The following is a 23266-nucleotide window of genomic DNA, read 5'->3' on the forward strand; positions in this document are numbered from 1 at the left end:
ATAGAGGTCAGAAAGTGACTGGTTATCTTTGGAGGGTATCAGCTGGAAGAGGGGCATGAAGGAAACTTCTGGGACCTGCAAATATGTTGAACTGGATCGTGGCTTTATGGCTATAATCAGATGGCAAAGCTCATCAGGCTATAAATTTAAAAAAGAGACATGCGCCTTATTGTACCCAAGTTAAAAGGGGGGAATCTTAAACAGTATCCTGTCTCTGCAAACACAGCTTCCAGAAAAGTCCTTCGGTCATCCCCACCCTACCCTAGTCACCCACCCTCAAGCTCCTCCTGTGTGGAATTCCAAAGCCTTCCCTGTAGAGAACTTCGGAAGTTGCTACATTCCTCCAGCCCAGAGTGTGTGTTTGGGGTTATATAAATCTGATCTGGGGTCCCTGGGTGGTTCAGCTGGTGAAGCAACTGCCTTCGGCTCAGGTCATGATCCCAGGGTCCCCGGATGGAGTGCTCCATCACATCACGCTCCCTGCTCAGCAGGAAGTCTGCTTGGAATTCTCCCTCTCCCTCTCCTGCCTTTCCCCACTCTCTCTCTCTTTCTCTGTCTCAATTAAATAAATAAATAAAATCTTAAAAAAATAAAAAATCTGATCTGTGGCAACATCTCTTAATAAAGGAACCATGACATTTATCTTCCAAACCAGGACTTTGTGAGAGCAAAAGGGAGATCCGTGAACATTTTCACCGGGACAACAAGCATAAACCAAAATATCCCAGGCAAAGGGGTATATAATGCAACTTCTTGATAGAAAACCTGCCAGAGGGCCGGGAAAATACACATACTGGGGCGAGTGCGACTTAACCATTTGGGACAAGGACGAGGGTAGAAGAGGAGGAAATGGGCACAGAGAGTAGCCTGTAATCAACCAAGGGTGCAGAGGTGTTATATATAATCGCTCTTCAGGGAACCTGGCCTCCAGCCCACGCCCCAGCTGCTCCCATCCCCCTCCTCCCCGAACTGACTGTCCCTTCTCTGGAACTCCTAAGGCTGACCCCGCTCCCTGGCCCTCCCAGCCCACGATTCCCCTGACCCCGCTCCCTTTCCCAGAACTCAGTCGTCTGAGCCCCCAGCCTGTGGTTCACTCCTAGGCCTCAGCCTTTCCTGCCTTCGACTGAAACGGCAGCATCTTCTCAGCCCTGGGGGCTTCCCCAGGCCCAGCCCGGGGCCTAGAACCCGCCCGCCGCCTGCCACGCTGCCACGCTGCCACTGCCGCTTCCTCTATAAAGGGACCCAGGCGTCCAGGCCCAGGGGCCCCCGCATAGCAGGTGAGACTCTCCCGCCCGGTCTCCTGGGGCTGCCTGGGCGGCGCACTCCCCTGGGCACCCCTGCCCCTCCTCGGGCGCCCGGGCACTCCTGTACCTCCTGCCTGGGGCTGGGCCTGGGGCGGGAGGGACGGGGGTGGGGGGGTCCGTGTGGTTTGTTCCCCCGCTCTCTGACTCTTCATCAGTCAGTCTTTTTTCTGTGTCTGTCACACGTTCTCTGTTTCTGCCACGCTCCCTCTCTGTTCCCTTCTCGTGCCTGTTTCTCTTTCTGTGCCCCCCCTGCTCACACCGGGGTTTTCCTGACTGCATCTTGTCCCCTTCTCTCGCCGTGGCGCTGGCTCTCCCGCTGCTGTCTCCGCTGGCAGGAGGCCCGTCATCCGCCCCGTGCCCCGCCCCGCTCACTGTCTCTCTCCCCGCAGGTTCTCCCCATGACACCACCTGGACAACTCTACCTCCTGCGGGTGTGCAGCGCCCCCCTCCTCCTCCTTCTGGGGCTGCTGCTGGCCCTGCCGCCTGAGGCCCAGGTGAGGCAGCAGGAGAATGGGGGCTGCAGGGGGGGGGGCCGCCAAACTTTGGGCCCTAGAGCCATGCTCCACCCTCTTGTCCCCTAGGGGCTTCCTGGTGTCAGCATCTCACCCTCAGCTGCCCGGACTGCCTACCACAACCCTCAGAAGCACTTGGCGCCAGGCACCCTCAAACCTGCTGCTCATCTTATTGGTAAACATCACCCGGCCCCCCGGACATGTCCCCCCAGCTCTTCTCCTACACCCCCTTCAAGCGACCATGCATTTACTGCACCTCTCCCCAAACGTCCCCCATGCCTCAGAACAGAGGTATCCCACTCCCCTCTGTCCTCCCAGCCATCCCCCAGGAGCTTGCCCCAGCACCTACTTCCTCAGGAATTAAGAGTGCTAACTCCCAGGTTCTTGACCTCTTCCATCCCCTCTGGCTCTTCCTAGGAGACCCCAGCACCCAGAACTCACTGCGCTGGAGAGCCAACACAGATCGTGCCTTCCTCCGCCATGGCTTCTCTTTGAGCAACAATTCCCTCCTGGTCCCCACCAGTGGCCTCTACTTTGTCTACTCCCAGGTGGTCTTCTCTGGGGAAGGCTGCTTCCCCAAGGCCACCCCCACTCCTCTTTACCTGGCCCATGAGGTCCAGCTCTTCTCCTCCCAGTACCCTTTCCACGTGCCTCTCCTCAGCGCTCAGAAGTCCGTGTGCCCAGGGCCACAGGGACCTTGGGTGCGCTCTGTGTACCAGGGAGCTGTGTTCCTGCTCACCCAGGGAGATCAGCTCTCCACTCACACAGATGGCGTCTCCCACCTACTCCTCAGCCCTAGTAGTGTCTTCTTTGGGGCCTTTGCTCTGTAGAAAAATCCAGAAAGAAAAATAATTGGTTTCAAGACCTTCTCCCCATTTTACCTCCATTCCAACTACTTCAAGGGTCACCGCGCCTCTCTTTTGACCCTTCCAATAGCCTCAAGTCTCCCCTGCTCGTGTTACCTAGAGCTTCCAAAGAAGGAATTCTAGGCACCCCAGGGACCATACCTCCCTTCAGCAAACCCCAGCGCTAGGCTGAGGATTTCAAGTCTGCCTAGAAATTCCTGCCCAGGGCTCTTCATCTGTCCTGCCAGTCGAAGGAGGACCTAGCCCTGGACATGGAGGGGGCAGACACCAGGAGAAGCAGGGAGGATGACAGGAGGCAGGGGAGGAGGGATTATTTATGAAGGGAAAAAATTAAATTATTTATTTATGGAGGATAGAGGGAAGGGAATAATAGCGGGCCACCAGGAGACAGAGAGAGAAATAAGCTCAAGAGATGAAGAACGAGAGAACATCAGTGTAAGGATAATCCAGTGAAAGAGAAGACAAGCAGGCCTGAGACACCAGGGAACTCTAGAAGGAATCAAAAGACTCTTCAGATCGTCACTGATTGACTAAACACCCCATGAAGAGACATCTGCACCTTCTGTGAAGCCCAATAAACCTCTTTTCTCTGAAATGCTGTGTGACTATGTTTGTCTGTCTGGAAGGGGAGAATTTCCCAGGTCTCTAAAAAATGGAAGGAGAACAGGGGCCTCAGAAGAGACAGGAACTGTGGACTACAAGGAGATGAAGGGGTCTTAGGAGCCCTGGGGAAATGTGGTGGAATCACAGAAGTGAGGCAGCCAGACCATGGCAGGGAAAACAAAGGATAAGCTGGGAAGAGAAAGGAAAAATGGGGGTCCAAGGTCTGGAGGAGTGGAGGTCAGGGGACCACTGGCAGATATGGCCACTCTGAGGCTCTGAGGAATGGGGATTACAGGAGTCCTCTGGGGGGAAGTGACCACACCAAAAAGTGTTCAGGACTATGGGGGTGGACAAGGGTACCCTCTGAAAAATAGAGTGGGAGACCCCCAAGACTGGGGGGAGAGGGAGTACAGCAAACGTTTCAGGAGACATGGTTACACAGAGGGGCTCTGAGAGCTAGGGCTATCTCCAGAAATCCGGAGGGCGCTAGAGTTCTTTGGGATACATGGTTACACACAGGGTTCTGACGGATGGGGGCTTCAGGGCCTCAGATTCCCTTGGAAGCCAAGACTGAAACCAGCACTGCTGAGTCTCTTGTCAGAATGAAAGGAGAAGGCCTGCTCTCATGGGGCTCGTGAATTCCCAGGGTTGCTTTCACTCCCACTGGGGCTGTCCCAGGCATGTCCCTGCCAATTACCAACCCCTCCCCAGTCCTTTCAGATACGCCATCCACATCCCCCACCTCAAGCTTCCTTCTCTCAAGCTCCTTTTCCCCCCAGGGACCCCAACCCATGTCTCAGGACCTAGCATAGCTTTCCCCCCCAATTTTTCTCCCCATCGAGGGGTCGACATTCTGAACCCCTTCCCATGTCTAGCTCTACACCTACCTAAGTCCAGTCTGGAAATCAGAGGAAAACAGGCCACAGACCTGAGCCCCCAAAAAATGGAGGGAATGGGAACTGAGGGTCCAGTTCCCAGCAGAGGAAAACTGGGGTCCAGCCTCCAGGGTCCTACATACACCACAGTGACTGGTCCAGCAAGCCTCCCTCGGAATCCGAGTGGGATGGATAGGAAGTATCCTTGATGCCTGGGTGTCCCCAACTTTCCAAACCCCCGCCCCCACAATGGAGAAGAAACCGAGACAGAAGGTGTAGGGCCCACTACCGCTTCCTCCAGATGAGCTCATGGGTTTCTCCACCAAGGAAGTTTTCCGCTGGTTGAATGAGAGCCTTTCCCCGCCCTCTTCTCGCCCCACGGGTATATAAATGCAGCTGTTTGCACACCCAGCCAGCAGAAGCTCCCTCAGAGAGGACACCAGGGCACCAGCCAGGAGAGACAGAAGCAACTCCAGAACCCCTGGAAATAACCTCTCAGACGACACACCCCCAAACAAGCGCAGAGCGATTCTCTCCCTCTAATACACACTGCCCCAGGGCTCTATCATCGCCCAGCTGGACTTGAGCCCCTCTGGAAAGAACGCCATGAGCACTGAAAGCATGATCCGGGACGTGGAGCTGGGCGAGGAGGCACTCCCCAAGAAGGCAGGGGCCCCCAAGGGCTCCCGAAGGTGCTGGTGCCTCAGTCTCTTCTCCTTCCTCCTCGTCGCAGGAGCCACCACACTCTTCTGCCTGCTGCACTTTGGAGTGATCGGCCCCCAGAGGGAAGAGGTGAGTGCCTCACCAGACTCTTCTCATTCTCCCACCCAGGGAGAGAGAGAGACGGGGTGGAGGAAAGAGGTGTGCTGATGGGGACCAGTGAGAGAGAAAATGTGGAGAAAGACGTGGAGGCAGAAAGAGACATGGAGAGAGATGGGGGAAGAGAGAGAGGGAGGGAACCCACAGAAGGTGCTCACTGAATGCTTCTTGAATGAATGAATGAGCCCGCAGACATATGTAAAGAGAGATGTGTGGAGAGATGTGGTGTGTGGGGAGAGAGATGGGAACAGAACAAGTGATATGAATAAAGATGGTGAGACAGAAAGATGTGGACAATATGAGAGAGAGATAAGGAGACATGTGAGGAAAGAGATAAGGAAAGAGTGTGTCCGGCTAGTGGAAGACACTCAGTGAAAGTGTTGGGGAATGGATGAATGGTGAGAGGAAACTAGAGTACGAGCTACAGAAGCAGCCTAGCTGTTTCTCATTTGGGGTAACTTGCTCTGATGCTAAAACTCCTTCTTTTTCCCAGCAGCTCCCAGATGGCCTCCAACTAATCAAACCTCTGGCCCAGACAGTCAGTAAGTATCTCCAAAGCCCCTCTCCGGATTCTGGGCTTGGGTGGGGGTGGGGGTTGGTTCTGGGATAGCCACAGTGGGGGAAATTCAGGGTTTCGGTTTGAGGGGAGGAGGCTTGGAGGTGAAAGTAGTGGGATCTTTTCCAGGAAGCTTAAGGGTCTCACCTTTTTCTTTCCTCTTTCCTCCTCAGAATCATCTTCTCGAACTCCAAGTGACAAGCCCGTAGCTCATGTTGTAGGTAAGAGCTCGGAGGATTCGGCTGGGGAACGGTAAAGCAGCTAGGATGTGGAGGGATAGGATTTGGGGGCTGAACCAGGCTGAGGGTAGACAGACCTTGGAGATGGTATGAGAAGGACTCACTGGCCTTGAGAGGAATACTCAGAACCTCATGGCCAGATGGGATGTGGGAAGACAGACAGAGGGGACAGGAACCGGATGTGGGGGGTGGGCAGAACTTGTGGGCCAGGATGTGGAGAGTGGAACTGACAGGGTCACCCCGCCCTCCTTCTCTCCTTCCCTCCAGCAAACCCTGAAGCTGAGGGGCAACTCCAATGGCTGAGCCGGCGTGCCAATGCCCTCCTGGCCAATGGTATGGAGCTGACAGACAACCAGCTAATAGTGCCATCAGACGGGCTGTACCTCATCTACTCCCAGGTCCTCTTCAAGGGCCAAGGATGTTCTTCCACCAATGTGCTCCTCACCCACACCATCAGCCGCTTCGCTGTCTCCTACCAGACCAAGGTCAACCTCCTCTCTGCCATCAAGAGCCCTTGCCAAAGGGAGACCCCAGAGGGGACTGAGGCCAAGCCCTGGTACGAGCCCATCTACCTGGGAGGGGTCTTCCAATTGGAGAAGGGGGATCGACTCAGCGCTGAGATCAACCTGCCTGACTATCTTGACTTTGCCGAATCCGGGCAGGTCTACTTTGGAATCATTGCCCTGTGAGGGGGCAGGACGTCCATCCTTGCCCACCTCAAACCTTTTATTATCCACTCCCCCTGACCCCCCATCCCCTTCTGGCTTAGAAAGAGAATTAGGGGCTCAGAGCTGGGCCTCAAGCTTAGAACTTTAAACAACAACACTTAGAAACCTAAGATTCAGGGATGCGTGACCCAGACAACGGAGCACTGGCCCCCACCAAGAATGCAAACTGGGGCTTCCAGCGCTCACTGGACATCGCAGGTTTGGATCCCTGAATGCAACCTGGAACACTTGGAATGTGGGGGTCAGGGAACTTTTCGTTTTGGCTAGAACACTTCAGAACATTCCTTGAGAAGATCTCACCTAGAACCTGACATGAATGGACCTCAGGCCTCCCTTTCTTCAAATGTCTCCAGATTCTTCCTGAGAAGGAAAGCCCAGCCCCTCCCACAATGGGGCCAGTTCTCTCTATTTATGTTTGCACTTGTGATTATTTATTATTTATTTATTATTTATTTATTTACTGATGAATGTATTTATTGGGAGGCTGGGGTGTCCTGGGAGACCAAATGTAGGGGCTGCCTTGGCTCAGACATGTTTTCTGTGAAAATGGAGCTGAACTCTAGGCTGTTCCCACCCGGCCTCCTGGCCTCTATGCCTCCTCTTGCTTTCATTTTTCAAAAATATTTATCTGATCGAGTTATCTAAATAATGCTGATTTGGTGACTGACTGTCACTGCATCGCTGAACCTCTGCTCCCCAGGGGAGTGATGTCTGTAACCGCCCTACTGGTCAGTGGCGAGAAATAAAATGTGCTTAGAAAAGAAACACGGTCTCATCGAATTAATTCTGCATCTTCCTCTCCTTTGGGGGTGGAAGGCCACTCTCTGAAGTCCTCTTTCTACAAGCCTTAAGATCCCTGAACCTGGGGGCGCCTGGGTGGCTCAGTGGGTTAAAGCCTCTGCCTTTGGGTCAGGTCATGATCCCAGAGTCCTGGGATCAAGCCCCACATCGGGCTCTCTGCTCCGAAGTGAGCCTGCTTCCCCCCATCTCTCTCTCTCTGTCTACCTCTCTGCCTACTTGTGATCTCTGTCAAATAAATAAATAAAATATTAAAAAAAAAAAAGATCCCTGAAGCTAGGCACCTGGGTGGCTCAGTGGGTTGGGTGTCCAACTCTTGATTTTGGCTCAGGTCTTGATCTCAGGCTGGTGGGATGGAGCCCCGCTTCTCAGCAGAGAGTCTGCTTCTCTCCCTCTCTCTCTGCTCCTCCCTCTGCTCACTCACACGTGCACGCGCGCTTGCAATCTCTCTCTCAAATAGATGAATAGATCTTTAAAAAAAAAAAAAAGATCCTTGAACCCATAAAATAAATACAAATAAAAGTTCAAAAGAAAAAAAAAAAAAGATGTCTGAACACCATCCCCACCCAGGGGACTACTGGGGCTCAGGAGCCCTGCATTTAACAAAGCCTGGGCAAATAAGCCCCTCCCCCAGGAAACTGGAGCCTGAACCTAATTACCTCTCCCTCAGGGCATGGGAATTTCCGACTCTGGGAATTCCAGTGGGGAAGTCCTGCACCTCAAGTGCTCAGGTGAGATTTCCTGATGTTGCAGCCTGCTAGAGAGAGTCTGGGAAGGGCCACATTCTCAGGCACCTGAATCACAGCCAAAGGACTTCCAGACCTTCAGGCATCCGGGCTCCAAATCGCCTGATCCCAAGATCCCCCAGAAGCCCTAACTGTACAGCCTGAATCAGTTACTGAGCCTCATCTCCCCAAGGAAGACAGGAACACCTCCTGCATACAGGGCCATGAGAGAATAGAAGGCCTAAGCTACATCAGAGCACCCAGCATAGCACTTGGCAGAGTAAGCCTGAGAATTCTGAATTTCTTCTTTGTCCAGCCACCAGCTGTTCTATCTGCTTCCGTCCCTCAGTGAGTGGAAATGAAGAAACAAAAGATAATTTAAAACAGAATAGGCTGCGGGTGAAGGACTCACATGTCAGCTCTCCCAGATGTTCTTGTTGAAAAATGAGGGGAGGGTCATGAGATAGATGGGCTAGAAAAAGAACTCTCCTCAGGAAAGTTCTTCTGGACACAGAGTCACACGCAAATATGGAGTCAGAAGTGAAGACCCAGAGAGTGGGAGTCCCCACTGGGTTCGGAAGTTGGGCTTTCCTTCCTGACAGGCTGCTGGGAGGGGAAAATTGTGTGGTATGCCGCAGGGGTGGGATGACCCACTGGGGTGACCTAGATAGGGCCTTGGGTCCCTCTCTGCCTCCCTCAACCCGGAGCTGAAAGTCGGTCATGGGGTGCTTGGGGTGAGGGGGCTGCTGTTACTCACCCTGGGGCCCCCACACTTGCCGACGTATGGAAAGCAGACCTGAGGTGTAAACAAGGGGTGAGGACTTTCCATCTCACCCTGGATAGGGCCAATGGCCCCAGATTTCCTTTCTTCTTCTTCCCCCCAGCTTCGCCCTGATGTCCCAGGCCCTATCTTTCCACCTCTTCCCTCACACCCAATGAGCTGTGTATTTTCCCTTGGAGGACAGTGGACTGTGGGGTAGTGGCTAAAGTGGGCTTCAGGCAGCCAGGCAGGCAGCAGGGAAGAAGCTAGGCGCCCAGGGCTTTATTCCTTCTTCCCAGCCTGGTTCCTCCAAACAGGGCTGCCTTCCCTTGTCAGGATCCCTCTCACTGACAGAAGGGACCCCAAAGAAAGGAATACAGGTGTAGTCTGGTGAGGGCTCCGGGGATCTGAGAAGAAGGAGGCTTGGAGATGCTTTGGGGCTTAAGGAGATCCCCTTCTTCCATCTTCCCACTGGGCTAATGCTGGGCAAGTTCATTCAGAGACAGGAGGTGGGTGGGAAATCAGCCGATCGCCTTCTTAGAGGGCAGAAGCCACAGGAAGTGATATGAATTGTTTCAAGCAACCAGAAGAAAAGACTAGGTAACCGCCCCTTGCAGTACCCACCCTGAATCAAGACATGAGAGACCTGGGCACCCGTGCTCCGCAGCACTAAAGCTTTACATTCTTTATTTTCTTCAGGTTTGCCATCAGTTTCAGGACAGTCTCCTGCATTTTCCCCACCGCCACGGGGTCCCTGGGGTCTGGGTCCCCAATACCTGGGCTGAGTCACAAGTCCCTACCAGGCAGTCGTTTCCTCCGCCCTCACCCCACCATCACCGCCCCAAAGAAGGTCTTCCCCCTCCTGTAGTCCACCATATCGGGGTGACTGATGTTGACGTACACCCTCTCGCCCCTCCGGAGCTGCACCAGGCCGCCGAAGCCCACACTCGTGTACCAGAGGGGCCCGTACTCGCGCGTCCGGGTCGGGTCCAGGACCGGGGTGACGGTCTCTGCGCCCTCGAGAAGCAGCTCGGGAGTCCCCGGCCCGTAGGCGCCCCCCGCCCGGAACAGCCGGCTGCGCAGCGTGACTGAATGGTCCAGCAGGCCCCCGCCGGCAGGGGGCGCCCGGCCCCGGTAGCCGACGTGACAGTAGAGGTAATAGAGGCCGTCCTGCGGCAGAGCCAGCCCCTCGGCGCCGGAGAACTGCGTCCCGCTCCTCAGGAACGCCTCTTCTTTCTTCGCCTCCCAGCCCAACCCCTGCCCCTTCGTCCAGGCGCCTGCGGAGAAACCGGGGCCTGTCGGCGCTCGGGTGCGGATTCTGGAGGAAGGATCCCGGCCCGGGACTTCTGGGAGGGTGAGCAGGTGGGAGAGTCGGGGCTGTTAACCCCCAGCAGGATCCGAGCCCGGGGGCGGGGCGAGGGCGCGCGCGCCACCTCTGCAGTGATTTGGGGGAGGGGACTGAGGGCACCAGAGTGTGGGGTGTGGAGCCCGGTGGTGGGGTAGTGGAGAGATCTAGGAGGGGTTTTGACAGCTCCAGAAGGGAAGCAAGGAGATGGAATGCGGGAGGAGAGGAAGGTGGGCGCTTTAGGGACCAGAGGTGGTGAAGCAGGTCGGAAAGCGAACCCTGCAATGACAGAGCAAAGGGACTGTGGGCAGCAGCGCTAGCATCCTTGGACTACCTGTGAGATCCTTACCTATGAGGTGGGCGGCGGGGAGCCTGGAGCTGAAATCTGTTTCTGCCTCTTCCTCTGGCAGCTCCTGTGACCCTGGAAGGGGGGAAAGAGTCCACGATTGCGGGCCAGGGCGGCCTTCCATGCACGGTACCCCCCGAGAGGAAAGGGCAGCAGGACGGGATTCTGGGAAGGATGAGTTCACCGAGGGATGCAGCTGGATGGGAGCTGGGCATCCCTGAAGGGCCGGAGTAGGGGAAGAGGAGATGGTCTGCTCTTACCCAAACGCTGCTGGGCCTGGGCCTGTGCCCCCGGGTCAGCCGTCCCTGTTACCTGGGTGGGTGGGGTCACAGTGCCCAGAGTTCAGTGTTAGCTGATGCCATCCCCACCCCTCCCAACGCAGACCCAAGCTCCAGGCCTGGGGTCTTGACTACCAGCCCCATCCCCAACACACATCTCCCTGGGAGGGAGAGCCAGCAAGGCATATGTTCTTGGGCAGAGATGGAGGCCTGAGTATGTCTTGGGAAGAGAAGAGGATACAGCTAGACAACCAGGAAGGAGCTTGGAGCTATCAAGACACAACAGCATCACGGGAACAATGGAAAGAGGACCAACAAAGAGGCAGACAAGGCATCCCCATCAGGGACAGCCAAGCCGACTGAGCAGGAGGAGACAAAAGAGCCCCAGGCATAGCTAGAGGTAAGTGGGCATCAGCAACACGCAGCCCCTCCAGGCTTGTTGTGGCTACTCACCAGGCCTCCTCCCTGCTCCTGGGGCACCAAGGCCAGCACAGCCAGGACAGTGATAGGCACAGCCAGCAGCAGGGTCACCAGGGAAGTGGCTCCTGCCACAGCCAGCAGGAGGCAGCCCTTCCCCTGGGGCCTCCTACCCCGGCCCTCTAGCCCCAGTGACCCCATTGAGACTGAGCCAGGGCCAGGGCAGGGGGGCTTTCATACTTCAGGGGTGGGGCCACCCCCTCCCCATAGACCCACACACCTGGCTGGGACTTTCCGCACACCCCTGCTCCCCTCACCCAGCTTCCTGTTTACCCAGAGCTGGGGTGGGGCAGCTGGATGCCCAGGTTCTCTGAACTGGGGAAGAAGTCGGGGTGAAGAGACAGGCTTATAGGGTAGAGCTGGAGGGGGCCTTAGAGATCTTATGGTTCATCAGGGAGGGAAACTGAGGCCCAGGGAGGGAAGGTAGCTCACAAAAAGTCAGGCAGCAGAGCTACGCGAGAACACCACACTCCAGATTTCAAGGGCGGTCTGCATTCTTCTACACCCCAGTGGTGGGTGCTGGAAGGAGGGCTGTGTCGACGTCCCTGAGGTCAAGGGTTGGAATAGGAGGACAGGAACTGAGGTCTTGAGGGATGGATATCTGGGTCCCTGAGAAGAGCTTATGCCGGCACTAGACCAAATCTCCTCCTTCCATTCCCTCACTCACCCGTAACCCCCAGAGCTTGGTGAGAAGCCAAGTTAAGCCAGGCCACAGAAATAGCATCTGAGGGTGTCTGGGTCCCTCAGTCAGTTAAGTGGCTGCCTTCGGCTCATGTCATGATCCCAGGGTCCTGGCATTGAGCCCCGCATCAGGCTCCCTGCTCAGCAGGAAGCCTGCTTCTCCTTCTGCATCTCCCCTTGCTTGGGTTCCCTCTCTTGCTGTCTCTCTCTCTCTGTCAAATAAATAAATAAAATCTTAAAAAAATAAATTTTAAAAAGAGCGTTGCTTTAAAGGAAAAAATACATATAGGAGCTGAAAGGGACCTTAGCCTCTCCACTGCCTGTTGACTCACTGAGAAGGGATGGAAATGAGCATTACCTCCCTTCCTCCATAGAGTGTAGATGGAAGAGTGATAGGGCATGGCCCCACCTTCAAAGAGCTTGCTGTCTAGAGTGAGCCCCATCTATTTAGCAGGTGCTGACTACATGTTTTGGAATAAATGAAGGAAGGACAAATGAAGGCAAAACAAAGCAGCAACAAATGGTATGGTAGACAGTGCAGTGAGAGAAAAGACCAGGTCCAAGGAAGTTGGAGGTGGTCTCAGATCATGTCCCCTTCTTGATGACATCTCTGCGATTAGGTAATAATAATAATAACAACATATAGCTATTGTACAAATAGCACTTAGCAAGTGCTTGCCTCTAATCTACACACTTTATATATAATAATTCTTTTTTTTGAAATATATATAATAATTCTTTTAATCCTGACAAAAACTCTAAGAAGAGACTGAGGCACAGAGAGGTTAAGGAATTTATAGAAGGCTGCACAGTAGTGGCAGAGTCAGGATTTGAACCCAGGCAGTCTGGCTCCAGAACCTTGATCACAAGACAGCTTTAAAAAAAACAAAAAAAAACCCCTGAGTGCTGACTTCAGATTTGTGCATTTTAATGTATGTAAATCTTGCCTTCCTCAGCCCCCCAAAAAAGAAATGGGGAAACAAAAGCTGGACTCGAGTCACTGATAAGCATGGTAAGAGCTTTAGGGGTAAAATGTGTACTGATGTTTGCAACTTTGAAGGGTATCCAAAAAATGAGATAGATGGGTAGGTATGTGATCAAGCGAATATAGAAAACTGTCTGTTTTAGAATGTAGGTGGTATGGATATGTTCACTATAAAACTATTTCAATTTTGTTCTGTTTGAACATTTTAATAATAAAATGTGTGGAAAAAACAAAACAAAACATGAATTGTCCTGCTGTCCAACGTGGGGAGTGTTGTGGATGGGGGGAAAGGGGAGAAACACCAGAAAGTTTCTGAATTTGAAGAAGGAGATGCAAATGCATGTGGACCCAGGCACAGATATCCACCTTACCTCCTGCCTCCACATGAGCTCCCCAGTCTTCACCCTCCTTAACGACTGGGTGTGCAATCCCCCAGCACCCATCTCCCTTTCTATCTCAGTGCCACTAAGAGGCCTTCATCAGGTGTCTATCCAGAAGGTCTTGGATCACTGCCCTTTTTTTTTCTGTGCGCAACATCAGAATGTTGCCTCATACAGGAAGTCCACCTAGATTGCCCCCACTTCCTTCCCCAACACCAACTTGTCACCAGCTTTCTGTCCTAGACTATCAGCAGTACTCATGTATTCCTGTACATCTATCTAGTCTAGCTGCCTCTGATTCTGTTCATTAATCAGTCAAGTGCCCTGCTTGATTCAGCCCCAGAACACCAGGCAAGTTACCCCAAATCTACCAGAGCTTCCACTCCGATGTGTGTGGTGTGTGTGTGTCTACACATACACACTGGGATCATGAGCTCTCAGCGGAGGCAGTGGGAGGGGTAATTGGGGAAAAGTTAATGAGTAAAGGTACCTAGAGGAGGCACACGCTCACTGACTACTAGCAGAAGCAACAGGATGGCTGGAGCTGAGGGAGTTTAGAGGCTTAGTTACAGTCCTAAGAGTCTGAAAGGAAAGATGTTGTAACCCTAACTAACCTTCAAAGCCTAACTTCCTCTTTTGACAGAGCTAGGGAGGCATCCAGACTGGGGGAGATGTTAAAGCTGGAGGAGGGGCAAGAATGTTTGAAGTGGCAACACCTCTCCACCCAGGCAGCTCCCACAGTCTGGAGTCTGTCTACGCACAGGCCACGGGCTCTGGATAAGCTGGAAGAGAGCAGGAACCTTGGTGGGAAAACGGGGCAGGGAGGGGCAGTCATGCCCCACGGTGAGATGAAGCTAAGATTACAGAAGACAGTATGGCTTTGGGGTTCTCTGAGCCCTGGAGGCATCTGCTGTCCAGCCTGTCTCTGCTCCCCAAAGAATTAAATACAAGCCACTTTTGCCTCCACTTCCCCTCATGGTGACTGCAGGCCCTCCTCTCCACCTGTGTTTCTGCTCCCCAACCCACCCCCACACACACCCCAGCATTCCTCTTGAGCCCAGCAGGATCCCAGTTTCCAGACCCTGGTCAGTGCAGCTGGCTCTGGTGGTGTGAAGACAGCGACCCCCCTCTTTGCCTTCAAACAGGAACCAGTGGTTGCAGGGCAGGAAGTGCCTGAGGGGAAGTTATGGGGCCCAGACACTCCTCCATGCCCCACTTCAGCCCCAGCAGTGTCTGTCCATGGGAAGTGGCTCCCCATACCAGCCACGTAGGGCCCTGCTCCCCAGAGTGGCTCTGGGCTGAGGGAGCGGTCCCAGCTGCCAGGTAGCTCTGGATACCACCTCCCCTTGGTTTCACTGGTCCACACACACACTGGAAACCCCGGGTCCTCCCCCTCTGTCAGCCCCTCACCAGAACCTAGAACTACCCCATGCTGGAGAGGCCCCCATGAACCACCTGGTTAGCCTAGGGGAGAATAAAGGGGTTGTGCTCTGGAGCTCTGGGGTTCAAGGCCCGCTCTCCCACTTCTAGGCTGGACCTCCTCACTAGAGTCTGGACTAGAGTCTCAGGTTCCTCACCACTAAAACAGGCACCATAATCCCCTACGTTGTGAGGCTTAGCGACAACAAAAGGAAAGTGTCTTAGGTCAGGGTTGGCACATCAGTGGGGCTCCTCAGCCCTGGAACAATTGTAACAGAGGGCACCGCACTTTGCAGATGAGGAACTGGAGACACGTGACTTGGCCCAGGCCACTTAGCCTTGCAGAGCAGGGCTAGGTTCCTGACCTCCAGGTTAGTCTTCAGTGCTCCACCTAATGAAAGGTAATGGGCGGCACAGGGAGGGTGGGGAGTATACAGGGAACAGAGAGAGGATAGAAAGCAGTATCTGTCCATCCTCGAGTCGATGGCCAGGGGACAGCTGGTGCAGGTGGGCAAGGGACCTCATGGGGAGACCCAGAGACAGGAGGGATGGCCATGGGAAGCCCCTGAGGGGTGAATGAGGCAACCACAGGGATGAGTGAGGGAACCCGTGAGAGGTGGGCACCTCTGGTAGGAGGTGAGGTAACCCAATCTGGAGTGAAGAACCTGAGTATGTTTTTCTACCTCTAAAACTGTTGGAGAGTGGGGCTGAGATGCCCACGGTCAACCAGGAGGATGGGGTAACAAAGGAAGAAATGGGACCCTGATACTCACCGTTTTGCCCTGCAGAGCTATGTCTTTACCTAAATGGTGGGAGCTTGGGGTTGGGAGGGCTCCTGCTCCTGGCTGTGGTCATTGTGTCCACCTGTCTGTGTCGGCTCCATCGGAAAGGTAAGCCCCATCACCCACAACATATCCCCCGGGGTCGCCCCCACCCACACCTGTTCCTACTGCTTTCCCAGAAGTCCCCATCAGTTCCCACCCGTCCTGGGACAGGAAGGTGGGAGAGAGAAAAGAGTGCCCAAAAAGAGAGACTGGGGCTTTGGCCATGGGAACCACAGAGATGTCAGCGAGTGAGGAAATACCCTCTGGGGCGGGGGTCAAAGGAGGGAAGGTCCTGCTGAGCTTCTTCTTTTCTTCCAGTGAGGAGGCTGGAGAGGAGCTGGGTGAGTCTGGGGGCTGGGAACAAGGTGATGGGGGCAAGAGGAGGCTGAGGGCTGAAGGGGAGGTGAAGGCAAGAGAAGCGAGGGAAAGCAGGGGCATAAGAGAGCCAGAGAGGTGGAGAAAAAAGAGGCAGGAAGAGAGACGCAAGAATGAGAAGAGCAAAAGGAAATAGTGTAGAGAAAGGAAAAGGGACTGAGACAGAAAGGAGAAAGACAGAGGAAGAAACTAGAGAGAGAAAGAAACAGAGAGAACGAGAGAGACCCAGGCAAGAGAAAGAGATGGAGAATAAGAACAACAGAGACCCAGGGAGAAGAGGCGAGGGGAGAAGAGAACAGGGGCTCAGGCTGGCAGAGACAGAGGTGGGGGCGCTGAGGAGACAGAGAGGTGCAAGGGGGTGGGCAGCAGCACACAGGAAGGATGGGGGGAGGGGGCTTTTCTGGCCACCTGCCAACAGCACTCCTCCCTGCCCCAGGCCCAGCTCTCGGAGCAAGAGCTCCACTACGCATCTCTGCTCCCCATCCCCGGCAGTGAGAGGCCCGACCCTGGCCACAGGGAAGGCACCAAGGAGGACCCCAGCACCGAATATGCCTGCATCGCCAAGAACTAAGCCACCAGAGCTTCCCCCAGACGCCTCCCTGAACTCAGGCCGACCCTGCGGTCCACCCAGTAAACACTGTGTCTCGCCATCTTCTGTGTCTCAGGCTTCTCAGTGCAACTCAGCTTCGTGCCATTCCACAGGGCCGCCATCAACACTTACATGACTTATCTTCCCACCCGTTCTGGGGCTGAGTAGGAATTTCTCAGGGAAAGAAAGGTGTTGAAGGACCAGGCTCTCCTGAAGGCCAGAAAGAGCCCACACGTGGGCCTGGCTGGAATGGGGAGCTGACATGTAAGGGTCAGATCTGACACTCCCCAGTTCTCAGGAGAACTGTTTTTTTTGTTTGTTTGTTTTTTCACTTTGTTTTTTGTTAAAGAGCATTAACTAATAAAGTCTTCAGGTGAAGACATAGCAATAATTGATTGAAATCAATTTGACTCAACCAAATTGATGAATTAAAGCAATTAGTAAAGCAATTAGCAATTAAAGCAATTAGCCTCAGCCTCCTGCACCCCAGAGAGCTGGAGGTGCTGACCCCTGGGATGGTGATGGGAGGGGGCGCCAGGCACAATTACTGGGAAGCTCGCTCCTTGGACCTTTCCAGACTGGGCTTGGTAGAAGGGAGAGTTAAGAGTTGGGGGACCCCAGAGAGGGACATATTGGGGTACCTGGAGAATGGAAAAGGAAACACATGAGACTCCTAAGAAGGTAGCGACAGGGCTGAGAATTTATTGGGGTCTCTTGAAGAGAATTGGATGCCTGGGGTCTGGAATCACTCATCAGAGGCATCTATGAAGTGGCAGCGTGTTCTCAGTGACGGTGGCCTGCAGGAGAAACGACAGGAGTTGCTCGGTGCGGCAACCCTTCTCCTGCTGTTCTTTGTCTCCCCCTCATCCAGCTCTCTCTTCTCCACTGCCCTGGACCCCTTCCTTACATTTGCCTTGGTAATAGATGGTGCTGCCCATGGCCACACAGATAAAGCTGAAGGCATAGAATCCAGCCCGAAGGAGGAGGATGGTGCTGGCCCCTAGCGGAGGACGTCCTGCATGGGGGCAGTAGAAGAAAGGGGGACAGGGGGGGCCTAAGGAAGAAGCAGGCGCAGGCCCAGGGATGGACAGAGAGCAGGGGACTCAGGGAAAGACTCCCAACTTCCAGGAAGAGTGGGGACTCCCATCTCACCTTTCTCTACCACCAGCAGAGTCCCATTCCCTGTCCCAACACCTAGGCCCAGCACCTCCACTCTGCACACGTAGATTCCAGAGTCACAGTCTTGGGTATCCCAGATGTGCAGCTCGGCCTGATGGTCACAGAGGAAACGGGAAGGGGAAAGAGGGGCCAGGCGGCCCCTAAACTCCGGGGTCCCATTCCTCACTTCCTTCCCTGGGGCCACCTTGTCCCGGTACCACATGACAGAGCCAATGGCCAACTTCCCTCGGCTGGCATTGAAGGAGCAGGGCAAGAAGGCAGCGTTGCCCTCCTGGGTATGAATCTCAGGGGGCTGGAACACCCAGAGAGCACAGGATCCTGGCAGGCAGAGAGAAGACCCGGAGAAACACCTCCCTGGTTACAATACAGAGAAAGGACAAGAGAGCTTGCAGTAGAATATCCCAGCTGTGTCCCCACCCACGGAGGACCCAGAGGGTCAAGCACTTTGCTACCTCATGAAACCCCTTCCTTTCCACCAGCCTCATTTCTTAATATGGCTTATTAGTTTTTTAAATCCTTTCCTGTGCCAACTCTCATCCTCACCCTATCCTATCACTCTCCAGCTACCTTCACTAGTAGTGTCTTGCTGAAACTTAACCTGTCCCATAGAAATTGGAGCTCATTAATGAATGTGGCTGCCTAGCTAACTAATAATTAACTATATTATTCCATTACTTTCATACCAATGGCAAACTGTATATGGTACACCACCCTTGCTACTTTGTTTGTTTTTTTTTTAAGATTTTATTCATTTATTTGACAGATAGAGATCACAAGTAGGCAGACAGGCAGGCAGAGAGAGAGGAGGAAGCAGGCTCCCCGCCAAGCAGAGAGCCTGATGCGGGGCTCGATCCCAGAACCCTGAGATCATGACCTGAGCCACCCAGGTGCCCCACTACTTTGTTTTTTGTTAAAGAGCATTAACTAATAAAGTTTTCAGGTGAAGACATAGCAATAATTGATTGAAATCAATTTGACTCAACCAAATTGATGAATTAAAGCAATTAGTAAAATCTCCGATTAGATTCTCTAGTTCGTGAAATTTACCTGCCATTCGTCTACTATAGCGGTTCTCAAGCTTGAGAGCACATCAGAATCACCTGGAGCATCGGTTAAAACAGATTCCTGGGCCCGACTCTCCCCCAGTTTTTTACTCAGCGGGTTTAGAGTGGGGCCTGAGAATTTGCCCAGATTCCCAGCTGATGCTAAAGCTGTGGGTCTGGAGTCCACACTGCATTTAGTTCATGGGTATGGCTGATAGTTAACGTCTCTCAGTTAATTAAAATCAGTTTCACTAAGAAACTTCCCTTAGAGTTAATTAGGTCTCCCAAACTCCTAATTATATCTAGACCCTAGATAATAAGCCTTGTTTAATAGGCTTATTAAGCTTATCAAATTAAAATTGACCCCTTCCCAAAAAATTTACCTCTTCCTCCCTTCAAGCCCTTTATACTGGTTCTTCAACTTTATCTTGCTAGGATAGTAAGATAGAAGAAAGGACCTCAGGGACGGAAGCTGGAGTATGACCCACCCAGTGGGCAACATGGAGAAATGGAGGGAATTGTGAAGTGGGGGTGTCCACGTTGCTTTGGTTTCCGGAGGACCCCACCCGCTCCCACTCTCCTTTCCTGGCCACTCCCCTCAGGCCTCCATGTCAGCCTTCCCCATCCTCGCTCCTCCTGGCCCCACACCCCTCAAAAGCCCTCTCACCTGGATGGACCATGATAAAGATGAGCAACAGCATCTGGGTCATGTCGGAGGGTGTTCCCGTTGGCAAAGGGGATCTGAGAAGTAAGGTCTGGGTGGAGAAAGAACAACCCACCGCTTGTGGCCAGGCCTTTGGTCATCAGATGGAGGCGGGCAGCTTCCTATGACACACAGGACTCACACATCCCTTATCAAGAACCTCAACAGGGGTGCCTGGGTAGCTCGGTGGGTTAAGGCCTCTGCCTTCAGCTCTGGTAATGATCCCAGGGTCTTGGGATCAAGCCCCGAATGGGGCTCTCTGTAAATAAATAAAATCTTAAAAAAAATTTTTTTAAATTTTAAAAAAAGAACCTCAACAGCCTAGGACGTCGGGCATCACAAGCGTGCCTCCTTGAGGAGAGAGGATGCTGTTAATGGCAGTGTCTGGGTCACTAGGAAGTGGGGGGCAACACATCGTCCTGTGGCCTAAGTGTTTGAGGGGGAAGGGAGGGCTCACACTAGGGTGGGAGGGTGAGACCAGGATGTGGTTCCCCTACCTCTTGAGGTTCAAGAAGACCAACCATTTACCCAGAATAAGCCTCCAGGTGCCCTCCTGGGCTCAGAGCTAACCTACTCCCCCCTCGTCTGGACTCAGCAGTGCCCCCGCCCACCCCATCTGTTCTCTTCCCTTTAGGCGGACCCACCCCCAGGACTGCTCTAGAAATTCTCTAGTGGAGGGGATTAGGAGAAGCAAGCTGATTGGCGGTGGAGGCAGGCGGTTGCTAGGGGCTTTGTTTGGAAGCTTCATTTGCATAGCAATCAACCTGTTTTACTTAGATGTGTTGACTTGGGTGGTTTGGCTGAGTGAAAGCAACCTGATGGAGAGGTCTGCACTCATTCATATTCAGATCTTCATTAAAGGAATATACCTCTCGCTGAGGTCTGCTTTACTCATTGTGTTCTGCCAATACTTGCCACCCACTGGTAAACCCACTCATTTATTATTTTATTCGCTGTTTAGCTAGCATTTCTGGAGAAACTACCAAGTGCCCCTTATATGAAAAATATTCTTACAGACACAAAGGAAAGACTTTGAGTTTGTAACGCCAAGGTTGTACAGGGATTTGTTCAAGACTATACCACAGGGACGCCTGGGTGGCTCAGTTGGTTGGGCGGCTGCCTTCGGCTCGGGTTGTGATCCCGGCGTCCTGGGATCGAGTCCCACATCGGGCTCCTTGCTCTGCGGGGAGCCTGCTTCTCCCTCTGCCTCTGCCTGCCATTCTGTCTGCCTGTGCTCGCTCTCTCTCCGTCTCTCTCTGACAAATAAATAAAATCTTTAAAAAATGAAGAAAAAAAAAAGACTATACCACACATTCTTGTATGTGCCTCACACACCTACACGTGACAGCACAGCACATAGAAGAGGAGGATTACAGGCGCAATACCTGGGGTGGCATGGACCCAGCCCTCACCACACAATCCTCTCTGGCTCCTTTTACATATATATTTTTTCAAGATTTTATTTATTTATTTGACGGATAGAGATCACAAGTAGGCAGAGCAGCAGGTAGAGAGAGAAGGGGAAGCAGGCTTCCCGCTGAGCAGAGAGCCCGATGTGGGGCCCCCATCTCAGGAGCCTAAAATCATGACCCCAGCAAAAGGCAGAGGCTTAACCCACTGAGCCACCCAGGTGCCCCTGGCCCCTTTTATATTAATGCATCTTTTTTCCCCTGGGTGTCCCTGTTTCTAGCTCTGTTTCATAATACATTATGATCACTGCAGTGATCTAGAGTTTTGTTTTGGAGAAGAAGCAATGTCATGGTTAAGAATGTTGGCGTGGAGTCAGCCTGGGCTCAAATGCCAGCTCCACTACAAACTAGTTACATGATCTTGAACAAATTATTTAACCTCTCCAAACCACCTACACAAGCCACACGCCACATAATCTGGGGAGGACTGACTCAGCCATTCTTCATCAGTAGAGGGTCTTCCTCCTCTGGGCCTCTAATCTAAGGGTGTGCAACCGAGGTCCTGTGGCAAGGCAAGAGCTGCCCCCTGGTGGTCATGGAGCATGGGAACGCCCAAGACACCCGTAGGTGGTTTTTCTTGAATGGGCCTTAATTCCAGCTTCTGCCTAGTCCCTTACCTTGCCTCGTCCTATCAATAGGCCATGTCTGCCCCCAGAGAGTCACTGTGAAGGAAATTGTCTCTTCTACTCAACTGTGAGAAGCCCACAATTTGAGGAGAGAGTAGAGATCACCACCGGTGGAGTAGGGGTGGGGGGCTGGGATGGGCGACTGGCCTGAAGATCAAACTCCAGACTTTCACAGTTACACACACAGAGCGCTACTCCCTGTCCCAGGGCGATGCAGCTTAGAAGTCAAGTCAGCCTAATATGGAGTCCTGGTTCCACTGGTTCACACACCCGTGAGATGAGAACAGTATCTGTCAACGTCCAGACTTCGCTGTACTGGGTGCCCAGGGTATGTTAGCCCCCAGGTCTTCCCCAGTCAGGGGCCAGGATGACCATTGTTACAGCTGTACCTGAACTCAAGGATACCCCGCTCTCTCCACCTCTTGTCTCTACCGAAGATTTCCAATATCTAAAAATTGGAATTCCAAAGATTGCACTTGGAATTTTTTATTAAGTCTATCTAGAATAAATCCTAGTGTATGTGTAGCTCCAGGGATCCTTTTCAGTAGCTCTGAGACTCTCTAAGGAACTTTAACCCACAAGACGGGAACCGCTGCACTAACCAGCTCAAGGATGGATGTTTTCAAAAGAAACTTTTACCAGGGACTCAAAAGGAAAGGCAACGAGTAAAGAAGTTGTGAAGTCAATGTGCGCCTGTCTTGGGTCTCACTTATTTATTTATCTATTTATTTTGAAACCAACTATTTTTTTAAAAGATTTTGTTTTATTTTTTTTAAAGATTTTATTTATTTATTTGTCAGAGAGAGAGAGAGAGAGCACAGGCAGACAGAGTGGCAGAGGGAGACGCAGTCTCCCTGCGGAGCAAGGAGCCCGATGTGGGACTTGATCCCAGGACGCTGGGATCATGACCTGAGCTGAAGGCAGCTGCTTAACCAACTGAGCCACCCAGGTGTCCCAAAAGATTTTATTTTTAATTAATCTTTACACCCAGCATGGGGTTGAACTCACTCCGAGATGGAGTCACATGTTCCACCACAGAGCCAGCCAGGTGCCCCTCTGGTCTAACTTCTTTAACACCTCACCGTGGGCTGCCTCGAGGGTGGTCAGAGCTCAGAGCAGGAAAAGAGGTGAAGACACAGAAGGAACCCTGGAATCTCAGCACCGAGTCCCATCTTACTGGGGGTTTCCTCCTGTGTTGGTAGTGTTGAGATGTGGGTGACTTCTCCTTTAGCCAAGTCCTTACAAACATTTTCAATGAATTAGTGGCCCCCATGTTCCCCTTTCAGTCTCTAACCACAGCTTCTCCTCTGAGTCTCATGCACTGGACCTCACCACCTTCTGCCCCCTTGCCGTCACGATCTAATCTCCTTCCCATTCACCAGGAGCAGGCACCTAACTCTCCAGCTTCCTTTCTATTTCAACCGCTGCCATCTCTCTAGGAGACTTCATGTCCACATAAATGATGTTTTTAAACATTGAGATATAATTATATACAGCAAAATGCAGATCTTTTTAAAAACATTTGAAGTGTACAGATCTTAAGTATACAGTTCGACATTCTCTGGCAAATCTATATACCCCTGTAAATAACACTGGAAGTGAGATACAGATCATTTCCATCATTCTAGAAAAATTCTCCCATGCCTCTTTTTGGTTAATCCCTTTCCCCTTCCAGAACCAACTACTGATTTATACCCCTACAAATGTATACCCCTATATTACACTATTCTTGGACTTCGTGTAAGTGTAATCACATAGTATA

The 23266-nt window shown here is 52.7% G+C and overlaps 5 protein-coding genes across 9 annotated transcripts; 3 read left to right on the forward strand and 2 right to left on the reverse strand.

Annotated features, from left to right (window-relative positions):
* Nucleotides 1–1145: 1145 nt before the first annotated feature.
* Nucleotides 1146–3277, forward strand: LOC111152291 (lymphotoxin alpha). 2 transcript variants are annotated; one of them, XM_022510767.1, is made up of 4 exons: nucleotides 1146–1277; nucleotides 1694–1798; nucleotides 1886–1991; nucleotides 2234–3277. In XM_022510767.1, exons 2-4 carry the CDS (start codon nucleotides 1703–1705, stop codon nucleotides 2644–2646), a joined length of 615 nt encoding a protein of 204 aa, XP_022366475.1. In that variant the 5' UTR covers nucleotides 1146–1277; nucleotides 1694–1702; the 3' UTR covers nucleotides 2647–3277. The 2 variants fall into 2 exon arrangements, with proteins under 2 accessions (XP_022366475.1, XP_022366474.1); XM_022510766.1 differs by lacking the exon at nucleotides 1146–1277 and having other exon boundaries at nucleotides 1411–1798.
* Nucleotides 3278–4506: 1229 nt separating this feature from the next.
* LOC111152248 (tumor necrosis factor) lies at nucleotides 4507–7267 on the forward strand. 2 transcript variants are annotated; one of them, XM_022510692.1, is made up of 4 exons: nucleotides 4507–4952; nucleotides 5476–5521; nucleotides 5709–5756; nucleotides 6042–7267. In XM_022510692.1, exons 1-4 carry the CDS (start codon nucleotides 4767–4769, stop codon nucleotides 6461–6463), a joined length of 702 nt encoding a protein of 233 aa, XP_022366400.1. In that variant the 5' UTR covers nucleotides 4507–4766; the 3' UTR covers nucleotides 6464–7267. The 2 variants fall into 2 exon arrangements, with proteins under 2 accessions (XP_022366400.1, XP_022366399.1); XM_022510691.1 differs by having other exon boundaries at nucleotides 4606–4952; nucleotides 5473–5521.
* A 2169-nt stretch (nucleotides 7268–9436) lies between these two features.
* Nucleotides 9437–12006, reverse strand: LOC111152234 (lymphotoxin beta). Of its 2 annotated transcripts, none has more exons than XM_022510663.1 (4): nucleotides 11208–12006; nucleotides 10737–10788; nucleotides 10480–10551; nucleotides 9437–10080 (listed from the first exon to the last, which is right to left on the reverse strand). In XM_022510663.1, the coding sequence occupies exons 1-4, from the start codon at nucleotides 11370–11372 to the stop codon at nucleotides 9608–9610; spliced, it is 762 nt and encodes a 253-aa protein (XP_022366371.1). In that variant the 5' UTR covers nucleotides 11373–12006; the 3' UTR covers nucleotides 9437–9607. The 2 variants fall into 2 exon arrangements, with proteins under 2 accessions (XP_022366371.1, XP_022366372.1); XM_022510664.1 differs by having other exon boundaries at nucleotides 9437–10062; nucleotides 11208–12004.
* Nucleotides 12007–12151: 145 nt separating this feature from the next.
* Nucleotides 12152–16828, forward strand: LOC111152237 (leukocyte specific transcript 1). Its single transcript, XM_022510667.1, has 4 exons — nucleotides 12152–12924; nucleotides 15485–15586; nucleotides 15839–15861; nucleotides 16332–16828. Exons 1-4 carry the CDS (start codon nucleotides 12843–12845, stop codon nucleotides 16464–16466), a joined length of 342 nt encoding a protein of 113 aa, XP_022366375.1. The 5' UTR covers nucleotides 12152–12842; the 3' UTR covers nucleotides 16467–16828.
* Nucleotides 16829–17161: 333 nt separating this feature from the next.
* LOC111152236 (natural cytotoxicity triggering receptor 3) lies at nucleotides 17162–19986 on the reverse strand. Of its 2 annotated transcripts, none has more exons than XM_022510666.1 (5): nucleotides 19907–19986; nucleotides 19374–19461; nucleotides 17637–17981; nucleotides 17392–17499; nucleotides 17162–17281 (listed from the first exon to the last, which is right to left on the reverse strand). In XM_022510666.1, the coding sequence occupies exons 1-5, from the start codon at nucleotides 19931–19933 to the stop codon at nucleotides 17268–17270; spliced, it is 582 nt and encodes a 193-aa protein (XP_022366374.1). In that variant the 5' UTR covers nucleotides 19934–19986; the 3' UTR covers nucleotides 17162–17267. The 2 variants fall into 2 exon arrangements, with proteins under 2 accessions (XP_022366374.1, XP_022366373.1); XM_022510665.1 differs by having other exon boundaries at nucleotides 17637–18017.
* Between the last annotated feature and the right edge of the window lie 3280 nt (nucleotides 19987–23266).

The sequence above is a fragment of the Enhydra lutris genome, unplaced genomic scaffold, assembly GCF_002288905.1.
Source record: "Enhydra lutris kenyoni isolate GAN:26980312 unplaced genomic scaffold, ASM228890v2 scaffoldscaffold28, whole genome shotgun sequence".
In the NCBI taxonomy this organism is placed as follows: domain Eukaryota; kingdom Metazoa; phylum Chordata; class Mammalia; order Carnivora; family Mustelidae; genus Enhydra; species Enhydra lutris.